At 44.4% G+C, this 26,153-nt stretch overlaps 1 protein-coding gene across 4 annotated transcripts in view; it reads left to right on the top strand.

The window, feature by feature from the left end:
- LOC138287177 (uncharacterized) overlaps positions 1 to 26,153 on the top strand; it is a 228,397-nt gene that overhangs the window by 151,784 nt on the left and 50,460 nt on the right. For all 4 annotated transcript variants that reach the window (XM_069227542.1, XM_069227540.1, XM_069227545.1 and 1 more), the window contains one exon: positions 2,785 to 2,870. In XM_069227542.1, the coding sequence (XP_069083643.1) occupies positions 2,785 to 2,870 (86 nt within the window). The remainder of the gene's footprint in view (positions 1 to 2,784; positions 2,871 to 26,153) is intronic.

Below are 26,153 nucleotides of genomic sequence, written 5' to 3'. Positions count from 1 at the left end.
AAAAGGCCCGGGTCCAACAGTGTCCTAAATATCGTCCATAAACATACCGCCATGCTGAGTTATGAACAGAATATCTACACCTAATAAGTTGATTTTTGTGTAAATTATATTTCAAAAACTAGATTTATGTCAGGTTTGACAACGATACCCTGACGCACAACCCTCTTGAGCTAAGAGATGCTTCCTGCGATGTAAGGAGCCGGGGTGGAGCACAGGCTCACATACCACCTTTCTCAGTGAAGAGGGCAGGCCGTGGCAGGAAACAAGAGCAATGGAGGCTCAGAACTCATGGGAACTGCATTTCAGTCCTTGGGGCTGGATATATTAGCGAGGCTACTCAGGTGGCATCTCATTTCTATGATAAAACCATTATGAATCGGTGCCCTGCTCCCATCACACGTGCCCAAGTATGTCCTATTGAGTAAAGCTTTCTGGAACACTGTGCTATCCTCCTTGGCACCCCTGGAAATGATGCAATCAATCAAAAACATTGTTGATTAGGGAAAGAAAATTTAAACAAAACAAGAATCTTCACGAATGTCAGACAAAACTAATACGAAAAAAATAATAAAATAATACATAGTTAAAACCTGTGAATAACAATACTAAAATAAAGCATGACGAAACCTTAACATACACTACAACACAATACATTAACAGCCATTGCAGGCTATCTTATCTTTGCCTTCGTTTTTAATTGGCCTCTCCAAAACCAAAAGTTGCATAAGTCTGCGTCAATCACTATGTAGTAACGGGCACACAAATAGAACGTGGGGTAGATCCTTAACCCCACATCCCCTACACAATCATCTGTCCCAACCACATCCCTCTGTCACTTGCGAAAGGCTGGCAGCCTGGTTTTAAATTTAAAACAATGGCTGGACTTCTGTTTTTAAAAAGCCTTAAGACAAAACTGAGGGTACCCCTCCCACCCCATGCAGCATTCCAACAATGAGACTGTGATACCTTCATCCACAAGAGGGTGATATGGTGGGTTGATGCCTCCATGACCCACACTTCCATCTGTATCTTTAGGCACCCTGGGCAGGTGCAGCTCAGTAATTCTTGTCTAGGAAGGGGGTCTACATTCAGGAATGCCAAAGCAGCTCGGAGTGTAACTTAGGGAATTCCAATCCAGGCCCCTCGGGCTTCAGAAATATCTTGTTAAATGTGCTCGCCTTACTTCCTTCATGCCGAAGGTCACTGGCGCTTCACCAAATAATTAAGAAACTGAGTTGAGCATCTTGCAAATTAATGCTGTTTGGATTCTGCGTCAACCACTGGAAGAACAGGACAATTAAATGTCTCCATTAACTTTCAGCATTTATTTCCTGTACTAAGCGGAGAAAATGAAATCCCAGCAAAAGAAAAGCACTACCCCAATAAAATTGTACTAATGTGCACTTATCTGTTCCGCTTGGCGCCGAGAAGCCCCTGAGCTGGAATGCAGGGAGATAAATGCCCCCACCCCCACTCATGTGCTTGATTAAAGACAGAAGCGGTCACGGGGCTGAGGCCTGTTGTTCAGCTTCAATGAATGTAGGAGGGCGAAGCGCATTTCTAGGAGACTCTAATGTAAGTTAATAAAATGTTAGTTTGTGGAATGACTCCTCCCACCAAGGTTTAAAACATTAAGCACAGAGAAAGACTGCATCAAAAACCTAAGGGGTGGCATGACAAACATGTCAGGTAAGAACGTTGGAGTACAAATCAATCAATCAATCAATCAAAATACTTGTAAAGCATGACTGGTCACCCGCTAGGGTCTCATGTCAAATGTTATGTTACATGTAATTGTATAGAGCATTTCTCCAATCTCTGACGCTTCTCAGCACATAGGATAGCTGTTACCGCAATGTGGAGGGAAATAAAAGCTGATTGGGGCAAATTTGGTTCTCACCATTAAAGGCAGCACAGCGCTGTAGTGACATAAGACGCAAGGGGCGTAGTGCGACTCAGAATACATGTTTGCCTAACTAACAAACAATTAAATAAACAAGCGGGCCTCTGCCCTCCCACCCACCACCAGGGACTGCAGACAGGCACACTGGGCTCCACAAAAAGCAAACGTGATCAGGATAGCCTGATCTATAGCCATGTTTACAGCTAAGGTAAACTCAAAGCAAGAATGCTCTGCAAATGAAAAGGGAAGCGTCCCTGAACATGAGCAGGAAACAAAGTAAAAAAAAAAAAAAGTTCCCCCTACAGACCAGATAACCAGGACAAAGCATAGTTGGTCCCTGCTCCCACACAGAAGAAGGAAGACAGAGGCATGACAAACCACTAGCAAGCAAGGATTTTTAAATGGCACTTAAATTAACAAATGAAATAGATGAGAGCCCACAGAAGAATTATACTTAAAAATATACAAGAGGTCCTACGCTTACGCTCAACCTAAAAAGGGGTAGTCTAGAATAATTGCCAGTGGCTAACATTAATTCAAGTATTTCCATCCATCACTTTTGATTTCCCCCTGTGGGCTTCACTTCATGAATTCTTTCATTAAAGTCCTCAGGCCGCTTATTATCACGACCGATGGAATGGGCTTCCAAACTGAGGAAAGTAAAGTTTTATCTAGTTTATGGAATAATATATTGTACATTTATTTTCACAGCCAACTGTTGGTACGTTTTCTCTGAAAGATGAAACTGCATTCGGAGAGTATTATGAGCATGATTCTTTCAAAATATGAAACCAGTATTTGGATGGGAAATCAGTGGTAGTTTATGTTCCTTTTTATATGGCAATATTTCTTTTAACATTCTCTTGATTTTCCCTAAATAGAAATTAAAAAAAGATATGATGGTTGCTTTTCATGGGAGGCCGGGTCTTGGATACACCGAAGCACAGATCAAAAAGCCTGCCAAAACGTAAGTAGCATGTGTGATTTGTTGGGTCTTGTTTGTCAAATGGTTTTTATTGATGTACATGTACATGAGCATGAATCACATGTACATGTTTAGGCTTTTTATTCATAGCAATTATCCAATCCATGTTTAATCTAGTTAATTCCTAAGAACAAGGCTTGGAAATGTCTTCATAACTGTTCCATGTATTATTGTAGTCTTTTAAAAGCTATAGTAGGAGCACACGCTTATTTTCAGTGCTTTGGGATAGATTGCATAGCCAGAATCAGGGCGAGGGCTAGGAACTTAACTGCAGGTCTCTCTAGGATGAGGAAGAAGACCCAAGAGCACTTTGTCAGTCACGTTGTCATGGAGAGGCCAGCTGTGGTGGTCAGTGTTGTAGTTCCCTGGACCAGTAAGTCTAGAGCAGGGTACCGGTCCACAGCATGTGAAGGTCTGTGTAGAAGAAGGTACATCGGGGACATCCCACAGCAGAGCCTGGAAAATGTTGATCTGAGCTGGTGTAAGATAGGCCCTATCAGGAATATTAATTTGAATGTATTTGGGGCGGGCTGCTCCGGATACTTTATGGGAGTAGTCCAATATTTTAGACCATTCCAAGTCATGAAAAGTTTTAGCTAAGTTTATCTGCAATCCCTTTTGAAGAGGAGCTTCGGATTTATGAATCTGTTGCAAAAATGCCCTGTTAAACCACCTGATAAGCTTACCCCATGTACTTGCCACGTGGAGAGTTTGGTAAACCTCATGAGTCAGGATTAGTTCATGGAGGGTGTGAAAAAGATTGTTTGATGTGTTAATAGGTAAGAAATTGGCCGGGCGGAAGATTATACTCCGCCATCAATGTATGGGAAGTCTAGCAGTTCGCCATTAAAGAATAAATTGCCATTTGTGGAAAGTCCAACTGTATGCCAAGATCAGCCTGTTTTGGAAGGTAGAACCACCAGAGGGATGGTGGGGGCAAAGGGGATCTGTGTGTTGGTCATCCTGTTCGTTCTGGTCAAACGAGACATTGCAGTGCTGAGTAAACCTGTACCCTGGGGGTCTAAACGAGTGGAGGGGAACAGAAGGTAATGTAACAATCGGTCTTGAAAGTTAGCCCCAGATGGCCCTGCCTCATAAATAAAGCGCTGCCACCTTTTGCAGCTGTGCTGCCAGGTAATAGCACTCTACGTCCGGGAGGGCAAGTGTCTCACCTGGGAGTTTGTGTAGCAAGGATTACTGAGCATTACCCAGGGTCCCAAAGTAAGACTGTTGGGGAAGAATCAAGGGCCATATGTAAAAAAATATAGTAATTATGATATCCTAAATTCGATTCTTACCAAATCGCAGTTAGGAAATCTCAATTCCTATTGTACAAGAATATACAAGCCTGAAATAGAGATTCCTAGTGGGTCACAAATCGACCTTCCTTATGAATAATAATGAAATAGGTTGCACTTTGCGACCCATTAGGAACCACAGCCATCATAGGTGGTCTGCTGTGGTCAGCAGACCACCGTGTCTGTGATCGCTTTTTAATAAACTATATTTTTTGTGAATGGCAGCCCGTTTTCCTTAAAGGAAAACAAGATGTTTAGAGGAAAAAAACATAAAATGAAACGTTTCATTGTTTGAGAGCAAAAATAAAAAAATATTTGTTTCAGCATTTGCAAAGAGGAAGGTGAATTGTTACCACTATCTTTGAAGTGTCATTAAAAAATAAATCTTTTGCAACCGTGATTTGGTCATTCATACATAACACTGCAATTTGATGTTTGGAAGGGATGCCCTAAACACGCCACTTCCAAATACAAAATTGCAAAACACAAATTGTGATTTGGTAGCATGTTACTGAATCGTTAACCGGGCCATTTTCGACCGCAAAAATGACTTTGTACATATGGCCCAAGTTATTTGTTTTTTAAAAGGGAAAATGTGATGATGAAGGGAAGGTTAGTGAAATAATAAAGATGACGCGGGAGGACCACCATTTTCACTAAAGCCACCCTTCCAATTACTGTAAGCGGAAAAGAGGCCCAGAAAGGTATTTGAGATTGGAGTGATTGCTTCGCTTTACGCAAGTTACTGTCACGCACACCTGCAGGAGAGAGTGGTAAATGTTGATTCCTAGCTGTCTGAATGTGACCATTTCGACTGGCAGTTGCAGTGAGTGAGAGAGACTGTAGGTTTGTTGCAGAGAAAAAAATACCTAGATTTAACCCAGTGCACCTTAAGACCTGAAAGAGTCTCAAAATCAGGAAACACCTGTGCTATGATGGATAAGTCAATATTCACATCCCAGACATACAAAAAGATATCATACGCGTATAATGATATCATATGGTTCAGTCCTCTTATTGGTATCCCCCTTTTGGCTCCCTGAATATGGAGGTGGGCTGCTAAAGGTTCCAACAGCATGGCGAATATTAGTAGTGAAAGGGCTATGTCTGGTGCCTTTGCAGAATTACATTTGCCTGTTTTTTCACCAGCAGTGGGTGAGGAATACAGTGTTGGAATCTACTACCTCCATCAGTGATCTATGCCAAACAGTCACAACTCTCTGTGCATACAATTCCAATGCAAGGAATCTAAAGTCTAGTGCAGTACAAACGGCATCGGGGAATTGAACGGAAGACTTGTCTTTGATGTGCCAGAGGTTGACAGATGTGTTGTGGCCCAGATTCCTACCTCAACTTAATGAGATATCTGAGTAAAGGACCTGAATTTTAGTAAATATCTTTTAATTGGTGTTTAAGATGGATAGAGGGTTGTATGCTGCTAGGTCCTTCGGGTCCTTGTGCTGCTTCAACAAATGTCCGAGTGCAGAGTTAAGTAATGAGTGAGAGAACCCGATGTGTAAATTCTTTGCTAGAGTGACTGTAATTTAGGAGCCAGGGCATGAGAAAACTGGGCATAGAACTCAACCAGCACAGCGTCCACTCTTGGGACCTTCCCTTGGTGTAGGTCCTTCAGAAGAGAGTTAATCTCTTGGGTCGTAAATTAACTTGTCTAATGCTATCAGAAAAAAGTAGGGGAGAGGAAAGTCAGTGACAAAACAGTTGAACATAGTATCTGATGTCAGTGGTGGGGATGCGTAAATCTCACTGTAATATATATGAAAGATGAAGTTGATGACTTGTTGGGTGAGGACGGTACCACCTGAAGGGAGAGAAATATCTAGTGGGGTAGAATCTGCATTGCAGGGTTTAACCAGCCTACCCAGCAGGCGGCTAGGTTTGTCGCCTTTGTTGTGGGTCCTGATGATGTATGAGGCATACACATCACATTGGAGCATTTCATCAAAAGATCAGCTTGCACCGCAGTGAGAGCTTCCAATTTATCTGCAGAAGTTGCCACAACCTATTCCATCTATAGAAGGGAGGCTTCCGCCACTGAGACATCTCTAGCAAACACCCTGCAACACCCACCGAGGTTTTGATACACTGCCCTCTTGTGTACGCTTTAAAAGATTCACACTCAATCAGTGGGTAAGAGGGCCCCATGTTTTCCTGAAAATGGAATCTGTGTGTTTGAGCAATAATTGAGGAAAGACTGTCCGCAAGCATTATGACTTAGAGCTTCCATGTGGGGATGAGAGATGATGGGCATTCCTAGGCCAACTCCATAGTCCTCAGGGTCAGGGGTCTATAGTCAGAGAGAGCTCGGGTGGTTGTGTATAGTGATTACTGTTGTACGAAGAGGTGAAGAACAAACAAATCTGGCTGTGGCATGAGTGAAGTTTGTGGACTAGGAAATGAAAGGAAAACTCTGCTGTGTCAGATGTTTAAGGCACCAAGTATTATCGAAGGACCAGTGGGTCAGCCAATGCTGAAAATATGTGGCGTTGAGCAGCACTGAGGACGTCAAGCAATCTAGGTGTATGCCGAGGACAGAATTGCAATCCCATCCAAATACCAATGGGGCTCTAGGCCAATCGGTTGTATTATGATCTCATAGAACAACAATTTCATGAAACACCATTGCTGAGAAACTATTTCACCCAAACTGTCTTCTGGAAATTTTCAGAACGAACGGCATATATTGTTTCAAAGAAACCAATTCATAGGATGTGTTTTTTTCTCGTTTTTTTAAATTGGATTTTACAACCTTATTTTTAAGGTGTAAATGCAATGGTTGCAGTACATACTTTCAGAAACAATTTTGTTAGAGGTTTTTACTTCAGTGATTTACTTCAACTGACATTATTTCAGATGTATATCTTTTATATTGCCATATAATCACTTCAGCTGCTTTTAGTTCGCTGACTCCTCATCACCCCTGAACATCATCCATCTTGGACCTCTTACAATCCCTAGACGGCATCAGATCCCTTAAGACCCCTTTACCACACCTAACCTTCACCCATTCCTAACCTAAAAAACCCTCTCTACCCCTGTTCTCAATCCCAGCAATCTAATAAATTCCTACTATACCTAAACTCCACCCATCCCAGGCCCCTAAACTCTGCCCTTCCGTGAACCTTAAAAGCCCTTTCTACACCTATTCTCAACCTATCCCGGAACCATAAATCCCATCACTTCCCTTAAACTGCACTCAGTCCTGAACCCTAAAAGCTCCTTTCTCTGTCTATTCTCCACCCTTCCTTGAGCTCTTAACACCCCTCACCACCTCCAAACTCCACCCATCCGTACAAAACCCTTACTGCCCTTAAAGACCACCCATCCATGACCCTTAAAAACCATCTCCACTTCTACAATATGTTAATCTCTGAACCGTAAAACTTTCCACAGCTAAATTCACCTATCGCTGAGTCCTTAAATCCCTTAACACCCTAAACTCCACCATGAACTCTAAAAGCTCTTCACCACCCCTAGCCTCTACTCATAACTGAGTCTTAAATCCCCTCACCAACCCTAAACTACGACCATTGATGAGTCCTAAAACCCTCAACACCCCATCAAACCCTGATCTCTAAAAAAAAAAAAAAGCACCTGACACCCCTAAGCTCTACTCGTCCATCAACCCTAAAACCCCTAACCACCCTTAAACTCCATCCATACCAGATACCAAAAAACCCTCGTTACCACCTCAAAAAACCACATATCCCTGAATCCTAAAAACTATTTTATATGCCTGAACTCCGCCCATTCATGACCCTTAAAAGGCCTTCATCACCTTAACATTCCCCATCACAGACCCTTAAAAACTCTCACTAGTGCTGAACCCCTTTCAAGTTTAATGTAATTTTGGATTTTTTATTAAATTTAGTTTTCCTTTAGAATGTTTCATTTATTTTCGATTTATTTGTGTTTCCTTAAAATTGGCTTTTCTTAAAATTACTTTTCCATTATTTGGTTTCCGCCAGTGTGGTTTCTCAGTTTTCTTTTTTCCATGTATTGACATACATCAAGGTCAATCAGCCCTAGTAGAAGTTATGTGGCACCAAAATGCCAACTAGTTAGTGCGTGGCATGTAAATGACCCTACAAATTCAATGGGTGACCATTAAGGGTTCCTCTGATAAATGAAAAACGCCCTTCAGCATCAATGTGGATCCTAGCCAATCTAATTGGTATCTTGGCTCTAATCTACAGCACCACCCCACGAGCGCAAGTCGAGTTCCCTGTTCCAAATATCTGCCCCCTCCACTTGGACTGTAAATTGGGAACCTTGCCCGCTGTTAAATGGGTTACCTGTAAAAGGACAAAATGCGCCTCCCAATGGAGCAATGCTGCATGTACCTTATAACATTTTTGCATAGAGTTCATACCCTGACATTCCACATCACCAAGTAATAGGTTTCCACGAACCATTATGGGAAAGTAAATGCATGTGAGAACACAGAGTGGTAAATTTCCTGGGAAGTGTAAATGTCTCATCTAAGGAAGAGGAGTATAACAAGTGGAGAACAGTGTAATCATACTGGCAGCGAAACAACCCTGAATGGATGGCTAATACATCCATAGGACAGTACTTAATACAGCTGTCCATAAAATACAAACAAAAAAGAGGGAACATAACTTTCCAACTGGGCAAAGGGGAAAAAAGACACACAATCATTGTAGTCCCTCAGCCATTTGTGCCAAAAGAATAAGGAGAGGGACATTGATGTGTGATCATCATATATCATATGGGACATTGATGTGATTGACATGTGATAGATTGTGCCAAAAATACCGGTAGAGTCAGCATGTCTGAACCACGTTCTTCCTACATCTGGTCATGTTCTGAAATGTTAGAGCCAGAAGAAAACAAAATGTGGTGTCAGTGAAAATCTTTTGAAGAGAGGCCAACACAGTCACTGCATGCCACTGCTCCTGTCAGCTCTGTACAAGTGAGGGCGTCCTGCATCTCAACGATCTGTGGTGTAACCTTCAGACAGTGTTTATCTGGACTATCTTTAGGGCAGAGGTAGAAAGGGATGGGGAGTGACTGTAAGCGCGCTTGGTAATTGTTTCCACCCAGTGCCTGACCTCCTCTGATAGAGTAAAAAAATGTGAATGCTCTCCTAGATTTGCAATTTAGCAGGGAATAACACAGCGTATTTGAGGCCAACATCTTGCAGTTTCCTTTTGAAGAAAGGAATCCCTCTGGCACTGGACCTTCAGCGTATAGTCCAAGAAAAACATCACTCTTACATTGTCATATTGGGCAGTATCCTTGTGCGAGGACCACGTCATGCTCCTTATAATTGAGCAATCTCACCACCAGAGATCTGGTGGAATGCCCGGAGGAGATGCTGAGCAGGGACTCTGTGTGTGTTCTGTTGCAAAGTGAGGGGAGTGTGTGTGTTAGGGGGCAAGATCTTATTTTTGCCAACATTCCCAGAATATTACGGGATCAGTCCCTTTTTTATTTCCCAGAAGGCCAGAATTGTGAATATTGTTGCGACAGGAGCACTCCTCTGCATCATCCAATTTGCTTTCCGCTATGAGGAGTCGCTTCATGATTGATCGAGTTTGCTTAGTTACAGCACAAGTAAATTGAGCAAGTTGGAGCTTTGCAATAGCTTGTGAGTTCCTGTTGGTCCTTTCTGAAAGCTTTTGTTGGTTTTCTCGGAGAATCACCATGTCATTAGTAAAGGAGTCAAATTTACCTTCAAAGGCCACTATAGACTCTGCCTTGGCTGACACTGTTTTGTGCAGCTTATCAGGAGGGGCAGGCAAATCAGACCCCACTGCATGCTCCAACGTGAAGGCCATTTTTTTGCCCCGCATGTATTGGACTGTGACGGGGTGCCACTTGGGAGTCCTGGTTTGTAGAAATGCCCCTGCACTGCCAGTCCACCCACACAAAAAATACAAGCGAAGTCTGGATTTTAATTTAGACATCAGTGACTGACTGATGGGATCAGTATCCCCACACCTATGTCTGGAGCAAAACCACAATGATAGGGGAACAAGCAGTCTTGGCATCTCCAGGTAAGTATCAGAGTTTTTGTTATCAAAATTGACAAACGTTCTGTGACTCAGCTCTGCTTCTGCAAGCATCAACCAAGGAGTTTTTGTTAAGAAAATCACCAAACTTCATGTGACGTAGCTCTGCTTCAACCAACCCCCCCTTGAGGCTAACAAAAGCAAAACAAATCCCAGGTTTGGGTGATCGTCCAGCGGCTAGATAAGACATGCACTGATGTAGGCCAAGTAGTTTAGAGTCCCAGTCCTTCCAACAGCCCATAGAAGTTTATCTGTGCAAGGTCACAAGGTGATATGGCCACAGTTATCCAGAGCCGCTGGGGGTGCTCTGTGGGCCACTCCCAATCAGTATGGCCCAAATCCAGTTTTGCCCCAGAGATTTCTACTTGCCCTAAATGACCCCCATAGGGCCAGCTCTTTGATGGAGGAAGGGGGGAATGGAAAGAATGACATAGTCCCCATGAGCGCGTGTCCTCAAACGTGGGCGCCTGAAGCATAGAGCCTCTGCACGATACCTCTTCGGGCCTTTGTCTTCGACCACTCAACTGAAACCCTGTCAGGTGGAAGTCCGCTCTGGTGATCCCCAAGGGCTTGTTCACAAGATGGGCTTTTATATATACTTTGCACACATACTCGCCCCTTCAAACATGGCTGATGCATGCTTATTTTATGTTGATGTCACCCAGCTAATTTGGGGGACACCATGTACTTGTAGTCACCACTGATGACACTGCTAGAAACCGGACCACAGACCTGGTAAACTATTGCAGATGCCAAATGTTTACTCTTTACATCCACATTAACGATACTCAATTTCTCTTGCTCGTATGGACTTTTTTCTCCTCCCTCCCTTCCTAATGGAGGCCTCTTAATATTATGTATCTGAATGGGATTGTTCTTGCGTTCTTAAATATTTAATAATTGGTGAGTGTAGTAAGCTGGACTGGTGTACGGTCAGTACCTAAGGTACTTACACCTTATACCAGGCCCAGGTATCCCCTATTAGTGAAGTGTAGGCAGTGTCTAGAAGCCAGGCTCTCTAGGGGTAACTGTGGATGAGCAGCCAAAGCTTTTCTTGGAGACATGCAAAGCTCATGCAGTACCACTGTAGTCGCACAACACTTACACACATGAAAGAAAACACTCAGTTGTACAAAAATAAAGGTACTTTATGTTTGGAACACAATACCACAAAATACTATAAGGGCAATCTTCCAATAGGAGGTAAGTAATACACTAAATATATACACTAGTAATCAGAAATAGGCATAGAAAAGGTTAGAAAACAGTGCAAATAGCAATAACCAATAATCACCCTATGGGGAGCACAAACCCTACACTAAAAAAATGGAATGCGAACACAGGACCCCCACCTAGGTAAGTGGAATGTGTAGAGGGGAGCTGGAAGTACAAGAAAACTACAGAGGTAAGTAACACAGTACCTCCTAGCGGCCAGGAAAGCAGGAGTAAATCACTGGAATTTTCCCAAACCACACAAAAGGAGGGAAAAGAAGAGACTCTGACAAGACTGCAAGAAACCAGCTACTACCCACCCAGCTGTACTTGCAGGAGTTGGTCGACGGTGAACAGGTTAGCATGCAGCCCTGGAGCCGGAGAAGAGTTCCTGATGGTTGCAGAAGATGTCCCACGCTGGAGTGAAGATTGCAAATGGGTGTTGGTGCAGGAATTCCACCAACAAGCCTTGGCAAAGGCAAACTCGCGGTTAGTGGAAAAGTGGTGCTGCTTGGGACTAGCAAGGTCCAGGAGGACTCAACCTAGGAGGGGAAGTCTCAGGAGATCCTCACCGACACAGAGAGTCCAAAGGAGCAGAGGCTGCACCCCCAGGGGTCCCTTAGGACGGGTACACAGAAGTCACAGAAGCAGCCCACACAGCACTACTAGAAACGGCTCCCATGCCGCAGGAGAACCACGCAGGAGGCTGTGCAATGCAGGAAGGAGTGCTGGGGACCGGAGCTACACGTCACCTCAAGATCACTTGGAAGAGATGCAAACAAGCCTTGGCAGCTGCAAGAGATTGGGTGCACGGGGGTACTGTCTTGCGTGGGAAGGCAAAGGCTTACCTCCACCAAAGATGGACAGCTGGCAGAGAGGACCAGGAGGACTGCTCCAGACCACCACCCGTGATGCAGGATCCATGCAGCTCAGGATGAGAGAAGATCCATGCAGCCGGTCGTGGTTTGCAGCAGGTGCCTGCGAATGCAGGGGAGTGACTCCTTTACTCTATGGGAGATTCCTTCTTCTTCTTGTGTAGGCTGAAGCGTTGCTGTCCTCTGTGTGTGCATTTTTTAACTGCCAGTTCGACCTGGCAAGTGTACCCACTTGCCAGGCCTAAACCTTTCCTTTTACTACATGTAAGGCACCCCTAAGGTAGGCCCTAGGTAGCCCCATGGGCAGGGTGCAGTATATGTTAAAGATGAGACATGTACTGATGTGTGTTACCTGTCCTAACAGGGAAATACTGCTAAATTCAGCCTTCACTGTTGCAAGGCCTATCTCTCTCATAGGTTAACATGGGGGCTGCCTTTAAATAACTTTAAAGTGCAGATTCCCTTTGAGAGCAGATAGAAATATGTAGTTTGGGGTCTCTGAACTCACAATTTAAAAATGCATCTTTTAGTGAAGTTGGTTTTTAGATTGTAAGTTTGAAAATGCCACTTTTAGAAAGTAGGCATTTTCTTTCTTAAACCATTCTGTGACTGCCTGTTTGTGGATTCCCTGTCTGGGTCAGTTGTACAGTTAGGCTGTTTACACCTCTCCTCTTGGGCCTACCGATGACAGCGCTTTAGCAACGACGATGCTGCTGCCTGCACCGTGACCTGGTCACACCGCACGTCACACTGCCCCGCTTTGCACCGCAGCCCTGGTCTCACCAATGCCGCTGGACGGCATCACAGAGCCACTGCCTACACTGTGACCTGTCGGCACCACACGTCGCATCATCCCGCTTCGCACCGCAGCCCCGATGCCATCCACGCCAGCGCTCCTGACTTCATCAGCCCAGAGTTCAATCCGCAACACGGTTGACTTCAAGGGTCTAACGACCCCTACACCAACTCCAGGAACCGACAACGCAGTGCCGCTCTCCAGACTGCATCGCGAGGATCACGAGGCCGTGCAATTCCAAGGTAGTGTTTGTGGTTCTTCCCGACACCGTAGCTGGCCTGTGATGGTGCAACCGGCCTGAACTGTTGGTTTTGTTGATCAAAAGGATGTGTAATAGCCCCAGGTGGAGGGGCTATTGACTTCAAGGAACTGTATTTTTAAGAAATTCTTGCAAAATTCATATCTTTATTACTGTATGTTGGATTTTTCAAATTTTGGTCTTGTTTTATATAGATAAATATTGGCTATTTTTCTAAAAGTGGTGTTGTGTCCTTTTGTAGAGTTTACACTGTATTACAGTGTGTTATGTGCAAATTCTTTACACATTGCTTCTGAGACAAGCCTGACTGCTTGTGCCGAGCTACCAAGGGAGTGAGCAGGGGTTATCTGAGCAGGTATCTCCCTTATCCTGACTAGGCTGAGGGTCCCTCCTTGGACAGGGTGCAAACCTAATGCCAACTAGAGACGCCAATTCTAACACCTGCCATTGCAAGGGGGCACGTTCTGGGGTGAGCCCCAGCACTATGTCCTGATTATGGAAATTGAGAAGTCTGGCCAGAATCGTTCTTGGTGGGGTGCCGGGATGGGGGTGGGGACCCAAAGATCGTTGGGCCCTCAACCACAAAGATAGAATGAAGTTTTGGCTGTCAAGCAGGTCCTACAATAAACGTTCCACAAAGAGATCCACAAAGAGATCAAGGCGGCTAATGTCAGTGGACTCCACCACTCCTAGTGTATGGATATTGATGCGGCAACCTGAGCCTCCAGGTCCTCATTCTTAATAGCTACTGATTTTAGAAGAAGTTGCAGTTTTACCACTTGTTTGGTCCTTGATGAAGTGCTGTCCTCCAAGCTAGAAGTACATTCCTCCGCTGTTTCAAGTCTTGTGTTGGCAATCCGGCTGTTTCAAGTCTTGTGTTGGCAATCCAGCTGTTCCCCCATGCAATTAAGGCAGCCAGACAGTGTGTCAAATCTGTTGTCAGTTGCACAAAAGCCCGCACGGAGTTCCGCCATAAAGTGCTTTGTTTTCGCAAAAGGTATTTTGTGTTGTGTGGATTCACTGCGCACCATGGCTTAGCGAAAGTGGTTGTGCTGCAATGGCACCGGGTAGTAGCTAGCATTTGGAGTGTGTGAGGAAAGTGTCCTGTAATTATGGGGGTATCTCAAAGTGTGAAGCCTAATGGGAGTCTTAGCTGTAGCCATCCACAGGTATTGAGGTGTGGGGGGCACATTAATCGTTCAGTCAGCAGAGATGATGGTAAACATCTGAGCCCCCGGGCGCCCAGGAAGAAACCAAACAACTAGGGTGTCCGGTCTGGTCTTAAGGGGGTCTAGGTAGAGTGCAGGAGGCCACCCGTCAAGGGCAGCCCCACAAGACCACCACCAGCGGATCCAACGAGGCCAACCAGCCAAATGCTCACCACAGCAGCAATGTTGGGGGTGATGCTGCGTGCCAGGCAATCGGGAGACCCAACAAGCAGTGGGAGGCAATGACCGGCACCATCTGTAGTCCAGACAGGGAGGCTGCTGTTCGTTGGAGGTACTGGGAAGTGCTACAGTGCAGGTCTCTGCGTAAGTATGGGGAGGAGCCGCAAAAGCAAAAATTCTTACCCCACAATTCTTGTCTCAGCGGGTGGCTCAGAGTAAAGAGCTGGAGCGGTGCTAAGGCAGAACTAGTAGGCAGTGTGTTCTATGGCCCAGCGGTGCCCCTCGCACAGCCATCAGGGTAGCAGGTGTGGGAAGTGCTACACCTCAACAAGCCCACCCGAGCTGCATGAGAAGGTAGCAGGAGACACTGCCACGGTCTGCAGATGTAATGAGGCTCTGAGGATGTTTTCACAGCTCGTTACCCTGCATCACTGGGCACCAAAGAGCAGTGGGAGATTAAGGGGACAGCATGGGGCCCAGCAAGATCCATCAAGGCTCACCTACGGCCCCCATTGGCGCAGGACCTCCGAGGCAGGCTAGGCCATAGGTCCTCCAGCAGCAAGGACCGGGGGAGCAGCCACAGTCTCCAGTCGACAACCATCCAGCAGTCGACAGGATTATCAGTGTAATTATGTACCCTGGATCAAAAAGGATGCATTTTCAGGTCCATCAGATGAGGGACTTGGGCCCACATCGTCGGAGCTTCAATGCTTTGTGGCCATCTTGTTTGCCGTCTTTGCCATGCCCCCTCAGTTGAGAAATATGTTTCTGTAATTACTGTTTTTACATATTCTGGTAATGTATTTTTGGCTCTCATAATACATTATTGATTTGTCAGTCTATTTAATTGTGTGTGTGTTCCAATTATTTCTGTGTGTAGGCTCTGGTTGCAGTGAGTGCAGCACCATCTGTAGAACCCCTTTTATTTTCAAACTGAAGAGTATTCTGTTTTTATGATATTACTTTTCAAAGCAATATAATAATTTTGTAATTTCTAACTCTCTTAATCTTATTTTTTTCTTTCCCGGCATCTTCTTTCTACCATCTTAAAAATAAAAATAAATTAATTACTGCTTTCCTGTTAAGTGGTGCTGCTATATTCTATTTTTTTTTATTATAATTATTTGATTTCCTCTGTCATTGATTTTGGCTACACATTTATGCTGCACTATGTTGATGTGAAAGAGGGGAATGCTTAATTTATCCCTGTCCTTCAGCGCTATCAAAAGGAACAGAGGTCTGAGTTTCCAATACTCAAAACTAATAAACATAGGGCTATATGTTAAGGAGGAACAGCTTGGTCCTGTCCTTTTATATTTACCACTAGTCCTGCCTTTGGGTTTACCAGTGGTCTGTATGCCAAAATATTAACCAAAATCTAAACATTTAAATCAAGCCCTTTCAATCTTTCATCGCAGAGGGAGGCATCAACATTCAGATTGCTAAATGTTAACACCTTTGGATCAAAATCTCTCAAAGTACGAGCAAAACAATGTTCTAGAAGGACAGTTTGAGGTTTAAGCTAACACACATGATGGTTTGTACAAAATGTACTATGCTTACATCTTACCCCTGTAAAAGATTTTCTTTGCTGAAGTTTTTTTCTTCCAAATATATAATTCATTTTATTTAGTAAATTCAGCACGCCATTTAAGAATTCATTTTAAATAAAAACAACTTATAAAGCCTGTGAGCACCCCAAGAATAAACACTATTGACACCTCCGCCTTTTCCTGATTATTCAGACCTTATGGGCACAGGAATAACCTGGGTCATTTGAATACAAACCACAGCTGCACAATATGGCAATCATACCCTAAACTGTACTGGTATCCTTTGTAGTAATATTGAGGCTGTCTGATAGGGACAGACTATCCTCGTATTGTAAAGAGCGACTTTAATGCAAAAGGTGTCTGTGCAGAAATTGAGGAGTGTGAGCCTTGTGAAAGAAATTCACATTAGCAAAAGTGCAAATGGTCACGGCCACCCTTAGTAGACATCCAAGAATTATATCCACTTCAGTTGATCAGCATTGGGAGAGACAACCATTTATATTATTACTATTCCGCCAAATATTTCATTTTTATAACATTTTATATTTAAGTTGTCATTGCTAACAAACTGTCACCTAATTGGTTATTCAGAATGTCGGTTTTGTTCTGAAATTACATTATTACACTGTTTCTGCTACCATGTACTAATATTTGAAGTTGTTCTATCATTCCATTACCTCAAAATAATTTGCCAGTGTTATGATACACTTTAAGAATGGTTCAGTATTGAGACAGTATATCCTATGTTTCCTGGGCTGCAAGCATTGACTGATGGCTTGCAGCTGGAGCGCTTGCCATGTTTCCTTTTCTCAATAGATTATTCACCTTTTGACTATTCTCCATGCATCAGTCCGGATCCAGAAACTTTTCAGCAGTATCTTTGTGCTTTGGTAGTTGGTGCCATGCCGCTCCACACTGTCACTACTCCACTCCGGAAATAAAGTGTGGAGCCTATATAGGCTCACATTTGCACACTTACATCAGTTCCTTGCTTTTTGCGCCACCAGAAGCAAATCTGGAGCTACTACTTGTCTCCTAGACACCCTTACTGTGATCAAAAAATTGTTTTAAAGTGTGCAAGGGACATGTTGCCTCCCAAAATGCCAAGTTTTAAGCCCCGTAAGGACTGTTGCACACAAATGTCTGTGACATATCCTCTGCAAATTTGGCTGTAGTGCCCTGGGTCAAGCCACAACTCTAAAGTGTGCAGTGAATGAGCATCAACTAACCTAATGGCTTTGCATTGACAGTCACTGGAATACTCTGTGACTACACTGGTCCAAAGTCCAGTCCCAATTTGATTTCCAGAAGTCATCAAAGTTGTTCCAGAGGTCGGTCTTCGTCTCAATTCAAGTCCTCGACTAAATAGGAAAAAGCTTGGCTCTTCAACCAGTGACAAGGTGCTTCATAAATCTACTAGTCCTACTTATCCCTTTGGTACCATGTAGTGTGGCGATGAATTATGGCAGCATAGCTAGAGCTCCGATAATAGCCTCCCTGATTATACTAGGGCTAATACTATAGTAGGACTTGAATACTAGCAATTTCCTCATCTTGCATCCTTTTTGCAGATCTACATTCTGAGGCTGGAGGTAGCAGTAAGCATTAGTTCCAAGGTTGGAATGCCCTTTTGAGTCTGTGCAAACCTACTAATTTGCATGTTTTAAGGGTTCTCTTCCAGGGGATCCTCATCAATAGTCATAAACATTGAATATTCCCGCCCTCGTGCGGGGATCCCGGAGCATATATAAAAACACACATGTATAAGTATGAAATATATATGAAAAATATAGCATTTTTTAGCAGATAATTTCCATACCAGAATCATGTATACATGTGTATAACAGCAATGCAGACTATGTTGATGAACAGGCTAAAATGCTTTATTTCTATGGAGTTTTATTTTTGTTTTTTTTAAACACATCCCTTATAATTACAAGAAAACTTTCTGAAGCCCAATTGGAGGGCACAGAAAAAATACCAGCAACACGTGAAAAGAGAAAAAACTAAATTGAAAACAACACTGCATTATTAGCCAATAGGCTGCATGCAGGTTAATACAGCAGAACCACAAAATTTGGCACCGTGCCTTTAAGACCCTGAGCACCTCCAGTATCCCACCATGCCTCAGGGGTGAAGGAGAGGTTACTCCTGACAAGGGCAGAAGTAAAACATCTTTGGGGAAATAAAGTGGTTGTAGGGAAAGGAAACTTGTAAACACTCAGCAGATTTTCACATGAGCAATTCTACACGTGCATAGTTGCTCCCCCAAAAGTATAGTAAAAAATATTTTCTATGACTACAATTTCCTAGTGTACTTGTGCACGTTCTTGTGAATTCATGACATATGTAAGTCTGCCATAATGCAAAGATATCTACCCTGGTTGCACATTTGTGACTTTCTTTAAGAATTGGGAACCTAATTAGGTTTGGCGTTAACCTAGATTTTTTTGTTTTTATTAAAATTCTCTCTCTCTATCCATCTGTCAGCTGCCTTCACTGTGAGTGGTGATAGTGTACTCTTTCACAAGAAAAGAAGCATATTGGCACAGAAAGTAGTTTTGTTCAGTGCCAATAAATACTGTGGCAATGAATGGTTTTTGAGATACATATTTTTTGTTTGCCAATGTTTGTTTTAATAATCAGGGCCCGGCAGCTCCCACAAAAATAAAGTTTTGCAAAGGCCATGTCAAAATAAGATGCACATTGACAAAGCCAAAAGACTGACCACCAAAGTCAGATCTATTGGCTTTGCCAATGCTTTTTTATTTTAATGCTTCCCATACTCTTTTTGAAACTGGTTACACTGATTTTCCATTCTGAGCATATTTTGGAAATACTGTCATGCATCAACAATTGTGTCAAAGAAATGGTACCTAAAAGGTCACAGTAATTTAGCAAAGCATTTTTCTCCCAGTTGTATTTTTTTGTGAACATTTTATTTTGAAAGCAATCTTGCTTTCAAGCTTCTGCAGATATTTGCATCCAATCAGAGGGCCATTCTGGGAGCATTATATACAGCCTCATAATGTTAAACTTTGCAACAGTGTGCCCACGTTTCTTTTTACCCAGGAGTGCAGTCCAAGCTTACATTTCTTTGAAGTGCTCACCCTAATAATAAAGGCTTTGCATTAATGAAAAATAAATACAAGTTCAAACAGCTCTTAGCATATGGACACAAATATTACATCAACTGAAGGCAATTCCCTTCCCTGCAGCATAATGTGGTACTGTAAATTGGCAGCCAAGGGGTTTGTGCTCAGGGGGTTGGGCCTATTTGTCCCAAGGACAAAGTAAAAAATTAAAGCTTTTTGCCCATGACCACAAACAATCTGTCGTGGGCGTTGGGCTATAGGAATTTCACCCTCCTGCCTGTTTGTACACATGGCAGACTCCTGTTTTGAGCGGTTCAAGGAGAGCAGGGCTACAGCTCGCTCCCTGGACTTATCTGCTGAATTTGTCAGCTGCCTCAACCTTGGAGTTGCTATTGCCGTTCCGGCCCCCATACTTTAGCCAGTCCAACCCCAGTATGGTGCCCTGCAGTTTTGCAGTCACAGTGTTACCCACCACCCCTGTGGTCTAGTTCAGCTGGCTGCCAAGTCCTCTACTCCTCTGGAGCCCCACCTGCCATACCCCAATAGTGTGTCTTAAGTCGAGCACAGCCAGCCTGAACGAGGCAGGATCCGAGGATTCTTGGTGAGTTTGCAGGCCATAACATCAGACAGGTCGGTCTTGCAAATTGTTCGGAAGGGCTGTTCCCTACCCTTCCTTTCTGCTCCTTGCACCATCTCCGCAATGATTGACGGAGGACCATCTTTCGGTTTTGTGGCACAAAGTGCAAGTCCTTTTGACCAAAAGGGCTATCAAGAGGATGCCTGTCCCAGAAGTAGGATATGGTTGTTATTTCCGCTACTATTTGGTGTCCAAGAAGGGTGGAGGCCTTAGCTATTTTAGACCCGCGCTCTCTCAACGCCGCCTTCTGAAAGGAAATGTTCACATTGGTCCAAGTCATGTCAGCCCCTCACCCGCTGAGAGTAGATGCTACAGTTGGACCCGCAGGGTGCCTGTTTCCATATACCCGTCCTGAAGGCCCTTCGGTGCTACCTGAGGTTCATGGTAGGACAGGAGCAGTTTCAGTTTCTTGTGCTCCCCTTTGGTCTCAACCAGTGCCCCTTGAGTGTTCACAAAAGTGATGGCGGTGGTGACAGTATATCTTCAGAAGTCACGAGTGCCAGCCTTTGCCCACCTCGATAACTGTCTGTTGAAGAAAAGCTTGCCTCAGGCTGTCAAACACCTGCAGACTATAGCGAACCTCCTGTCTTCTTTGGGGGTCACGATCACCATGCCAAAGTCACACCGGATTCCTTCTTAGATGATCCCCTTCATCTGAGTCATTCTGGACATGATTAGGTTCTCTAGTATTGGATCTTTCATAGATTCACATGCTTGAATCGTTCCCCGTTGTCGAAGTGGGAGTCCCACCGTACCAGAGAAAGCAGTAAAGAAAAAAAATACATTGACGTTAATGCAAAAGACATTCACTTTAACGGCTTATTAGTGCCATTAGAAATGACCCAAAGTTCAGCCATTCAGATGACAGTGCCTTAGAACCCTCACCAGAGAGACTCCAGTCTCAGATTTGCTACCTCTCACTGTGTGATGAGTCTCCCTGAGCTCTGCTTAGTTTTTCTGATTTCTACTCCATTTGAGAGGATTTTTTTCTTCACAACATCATCATTTTTCTTGGTTTATATTTCATCTGACTGAAACATATTGTCCGCTCCAGCCAAGAAAGGATTATTCCGACCCTGCGGAACCTGTGGAAAAATGAGGCTCCACTCGGGTGACCCTCATAAGAAATGCATATACTACCTTCACCCTGACCACCAGGAGAGCTATTGTAAGATCTACCGCATTTCTTCACAAACGACTTTGAGATAGAGAGGCTAGACTTCTGTTATGGCTTCAGAAGTGTAAATCTAGTTAATGCCCTCTGCCTCATGAGGATAGTGATACTTCCTCAAAGACTATAGCTCCAAGGAAGAGAGATCTGCTGAAAAGCTATCCCCAAAGTCTTACAAAACTGTTAAAAAAAAGGGCAGAAGAACTTCCCACTACCTCAAAAAAGGGGCAGGTTACCTCGGCTCACTCTGAACCATCTGCTCCCTCCATCAAGGCAACACATTTTTAAAAACTGGCTACATCCTTGCCAGTGTCAGCAAAGACCTTAAGCTGAAAAATTGATGTTCTCGTCAACCACACTGTCGATAGCAGTTTCCACTTTCACTGCTACTACAGCGACGTCGATGTTCACCACAGCAGCCTCGCCTATGATAATCTCGTTGTCACCCTTATCATCAATGATGATTTCCTCCATCAAGATCAATACAGGGCCACAGTAACCATTGACAGCATCCTCCCCATCGACAACAACAATGTTGAAGAAAGCGGCGATGAAAGCGTCTACGAGGGGCCCATCAAGGTCAGTCATTCCATCGACACTGAAGATTTCACCGTCAGCGACATCAAAGTCAAAGGCAACCCTGTCGATGACGAAATGTTCATCAATGACACCATCCACAGCAGCCCCATCAATGACAAAAGGTCGGTCAATTACACAATCGATGAGAGACCAAACAACGATGGGAGAGCAGTCGACAGGGGAGCTGTTACCAATGACAAAGCCTCCCTCTTTTATCCCATTGTCTTTAATCACAACAAAGCGCAGATCCTCCCAGGAGATGATATTATCATCCCACATTTCACCCAGTAAAGTGTCACCTATGCCACCTGATACTCTTTTGGATGACGATGAGGAAGAGGATGGCTGCTCAGACGGTGAAGGCCCATTTGGAGAAGCTCATAGCTCTTCAGAGCTAAATGTCAAGCACCAAGATGAGGACGGAGAGGACCAACTATATTGTAAATGTAAAATGTAAAAATGTAAATTTGCACTTGTATAGCGCACTACTCACCCGCTAGGGTCTCAAGGCGCTGTACTCATACCGCTATGGAACCCCTCCTGGCTTTTCCCTGTGAGGTGCCCACTCCTGGGCACCCCCGGGGTGAAGCCAGGCATCCAAGCGCTGTTGGGGCCGTTGTGGAGATTAAGCAAGCTATTGCCCAGAGTTGCAGAGTGGGACCCATGAATTAGATTCGGCACTGAGGCGAGAATTATCTGGTCAAAGGGAATTGAGCCCAACACCTGCCGAAGCGGGACTTGAACCCTGGTCTTGAACCAGATCTCTGCTTCAGGGTCTGCCGCTCTAACCATTGAGCCACACTTCTCCACTAAATATTATGAGGAACATCATGTGCAAAAACAAAATGAGCGTCAGGTGCACACACACTCTCTATAGTGAACAGCAGCAGGTACCAGTAATACATATGCCAGCCTCATTAGTCAACAATTAACAACATATGCTGGGAGACTACTACCGCAGGTTCTGCCACCCCATTACCACAAACACCTCAACAGAGGCCACCTCTTCCAGCACGCTCTCCAACATTGCATACTTCACCCCTATTTACAGCACCACCACACCATTACCAACATTAGCTGCTACTTTATCGGAACCTCCGGCGGACAATGCACCTTCAACGGATGAAGATGATGACAGAGCAGAGTGGGGAATCAAGGACCCTAAGGAAAGATATGACTACCAAATGCAGACACCTTCCCCACCCCTTCCACACCACCACCAGTAGATTTCCCACCTGAGGACATCGGGGGGTTTAATGGCCTTATGGAACATGCTGCCAAGAGATTTCAGCTCCCAATAGTCACAAGACACTGAGTGTTTTAACTACAGCTTTAAAGAGCCAGACAGAAAGTCTGTCTGGACTATGCTGATTGTTGATTTTATATGGGAAGAAGGCCTCAATGTTATGACGACACCAGCATCTGTGCCAGCAAGTCTTCCTAAACTTGAAAAGAAATACAAAGCACCTGAGGATTCCCCTGCCTGTTATTTCAGTCAACGAAAACCAGACTCCTTTGTTTCTCAAGTGGACCAGCGTTGCTCCAGGAATCCATCTACGCCGCTGTCCTATCCACCTGACACAGATTGCAGACAGCTGGTTGGTATCGGTAAGAGGTTCTCTACCATGGTGGCCACTACCGTTCGAGCAGCAAACTCCCTGGCTATTCTGGGACATTATGACTGCCAAATGTGGTCAGACATTTCCGCATACATTGACCTCTCATCGGATGAACCAAAGATGGAAGCCTGAAAAATCCTGCAAGAAGGAGAGAATTTCAGCAGAAATAATTTACTGTGCCATAGATGTGTCATCCACAGGCTTTCGACAACTAGCTGGTGCAGCTGTCCTCAGAATGTCAGGGTTGGCTCAGGGCTACCTCCTTTCACCCAGTAATTCAAACCAAAATCCTTGACATGCCATATGATGGGGAGTCATTATTTTGTAAGCATGTGGGCAATGCTCTTCAGTCTAGCAAGACAAATACCGACACAGCCCAATCTCTGGGCACACTACAATTTAGAAAACAGCCCTTTAGAGGAGCCAGAGGTCGAGGTGTCTCCACTTTAAGTATAGGATATCAGCAATACAAGCAACACCAGCCCAATCAGAGCCAATATTCTCATTTATATGGCCAACAAGCCAGCAGTCCTATAGGCAACTGCAGTCCGCAGCTTACAGGCATTCCAGTAGAGGAAAGATGTCTTCCAGAGGCAGGGACACTGCCAAAAAGCAGTGACCTCCCTTTTTGACCTGCCTTTTGTGGCGGCCATCCCCCCACCCAATCCCATCAACTCAGATTGGGGACAGTATTTCCAACTTCACACCAGTGGTCCCAGATAACCCGGCGACAAGAGGCTGTTCAATATCATCGTCCGGGGACATACCCTACAAATTCAGAAAACTCCACCAAATATCCCACTGAAGGGTCCGCTACCTCCTCACCTGAAAGACCTTCTCTTGCAGGTTTCCACCATAATACGCAAAGGAGCTATAGAAATAGTTCCAAATTGTAAGAGGGTAATCGGTTTCTACTCTTCTTTGTTCGAAAAAAGAACTCCCCCTTCGACAACGGGGAATGATTCAAGCATGTGAATCTATGAAAGATACCAATCCTGGAGAACTACAGTTACAGGTGAGTACATTATTTTCTCCTTTCATGCCTTTCCCCTTGGGAAAGAGGCTCCTGTACATTCAAGCTAAAATCACGATCTTTCAGCCTCGATCCTGGATTTCAGTGAGGTCAACCTTGAGGCTAATTGGACTGATTGCCTCATGCATCCTACTGGTCGAGCACACAAGGTGGCATATGGAGCTCTGCAGTGGAATCTAAAATATCAGTGGGCCCAACATCAGGGGTACTTTGCCAACCTAATTCAGATTTCGGATGTAGCTGCAAAAACATGCAGTTGTGGTTACTAGACCATGATTGGGTCAGCGGCACCCCACCCAGAGCTGACAATGATGACTGATGCATCGCTGCTCGGTTGGGGTGGCCCACCGGGAGAGAAGGAGATGAGAATGATCTTATTTTCAGTGGAGTCCCATCTACATATCAACCGCCTGGATCAGATTGCACTCCTCTTGTTGTCAAAAGCCTTCCTTCTGTCCATCAAGTAGATGTTGGTTCAGGTGTTCATGGACAATACCACCTCCATGTGGTACTGCAACAAACAGGGTGGGGTGGTGTGAGTTAATGGGGTGTATTATATGGTGTGGTTGTGCAACATCACCATGCAATAAACTTTCCAACCCCTTTAGGGCCCTTAGGTTTTGTCTGTCAAACCCTCAGCTCAACCCTGGGTAGCTGTTGCACCGAGCAGCAAGACTTACACAGAGGAACAAGTGTAAAGCATTAAACAACACCAATTCAATTAAAGAAGAAATTGACACGGCACTCAAGAAATCGGACACAATTTTTGTAAAAATTTAGACCTGGAATGGAAAAGATCCATTGGGGGTTCCGTATATATTGATTTTACAAGCAATAATGAATCAAAGAAATTTCACTCAAACGCGAACAAGCCTTGGCAAAGTTAATGAATTTAACACACAGAAACCTTTTCAAAGAAAACTTGGATAAGTGTCAATGCAGTTGGTTAGAAGTATTTGGGGCAACCAACTCCAGAGGGTGCTAGTCAGTGGGACCAGCAATGTCCTCAAGAACAGTTACCTTCACAGAAGAATCAGTCTTCCAGCAGTTCCAGGCATTTTATCCGTGTTGCAATGGATTTGTATGGAGTGGTCCTGATGCAAGGGATGAAGGATACTGAAGGTGCTCCAAGGATACTGTGGATGCGATGTAGTTGTTGTGTGTCCTCCTGCAGGGATTACTTGTTCCACAAAGAGAGGAAAGGGGCAATTGCTACAGGGTCGACGTCCCACGAAGTCCTCTCCGGTTTGGCCAGAGCCCAGTCGCCTGTTGTTGCAGTCACAGGCCAATCCTTCCTGCGACGATAACTCATCGTCTGAGGGTCCCAACTCTGACAGCACTTTGGGTTCACTAAATTCAAGTGCAACTCTGTGTGTTGAGTCTTGGTCCCTGGCACGGCAGCAGTGGTAGCAACTTGAAGTCTTTGGGTTACCAACTTGACCCAGCAGTCTTCTTCAGCTGTTGTGCCTCTGTGGTGCGAACAGGAGGCTAGTCTGCTGGCCTTTGGAATCTGTTGACTTAACTGAGCTCTGAAGACAGCTTCTCCCTGAGCAGGACATGGCAGACACACAGTCCCTCTCTTTACTAGCCACCTTGTTCTGCAGGTGTTGTCTTCGATGGTGCAGATTCTCATCACTGATCCCTCAGTGTAGCAGGGCAGTCCTCCTTCGGTCCTTCTTCCATCTCGGTCAAGA

Source organism: Pleurodeles waltl, chromosome 1_1, assembly GCF_031143425.1.
Source record: "Pleurodeles waltl isolate 20211129_DDA chromosome 1_1, aPleWal1.hap1.20221129, whole genome shotgun sequence".
Lineage (NCBI taxonomy): Eukaryota > Metazoa > Chordata > Amphibia > Caudata > Salamandridae > Pleurodeles > Pleurodeles waltl.
This window is presented reverse-complemented; position numbering and strand designations above follow the sequence as displayed.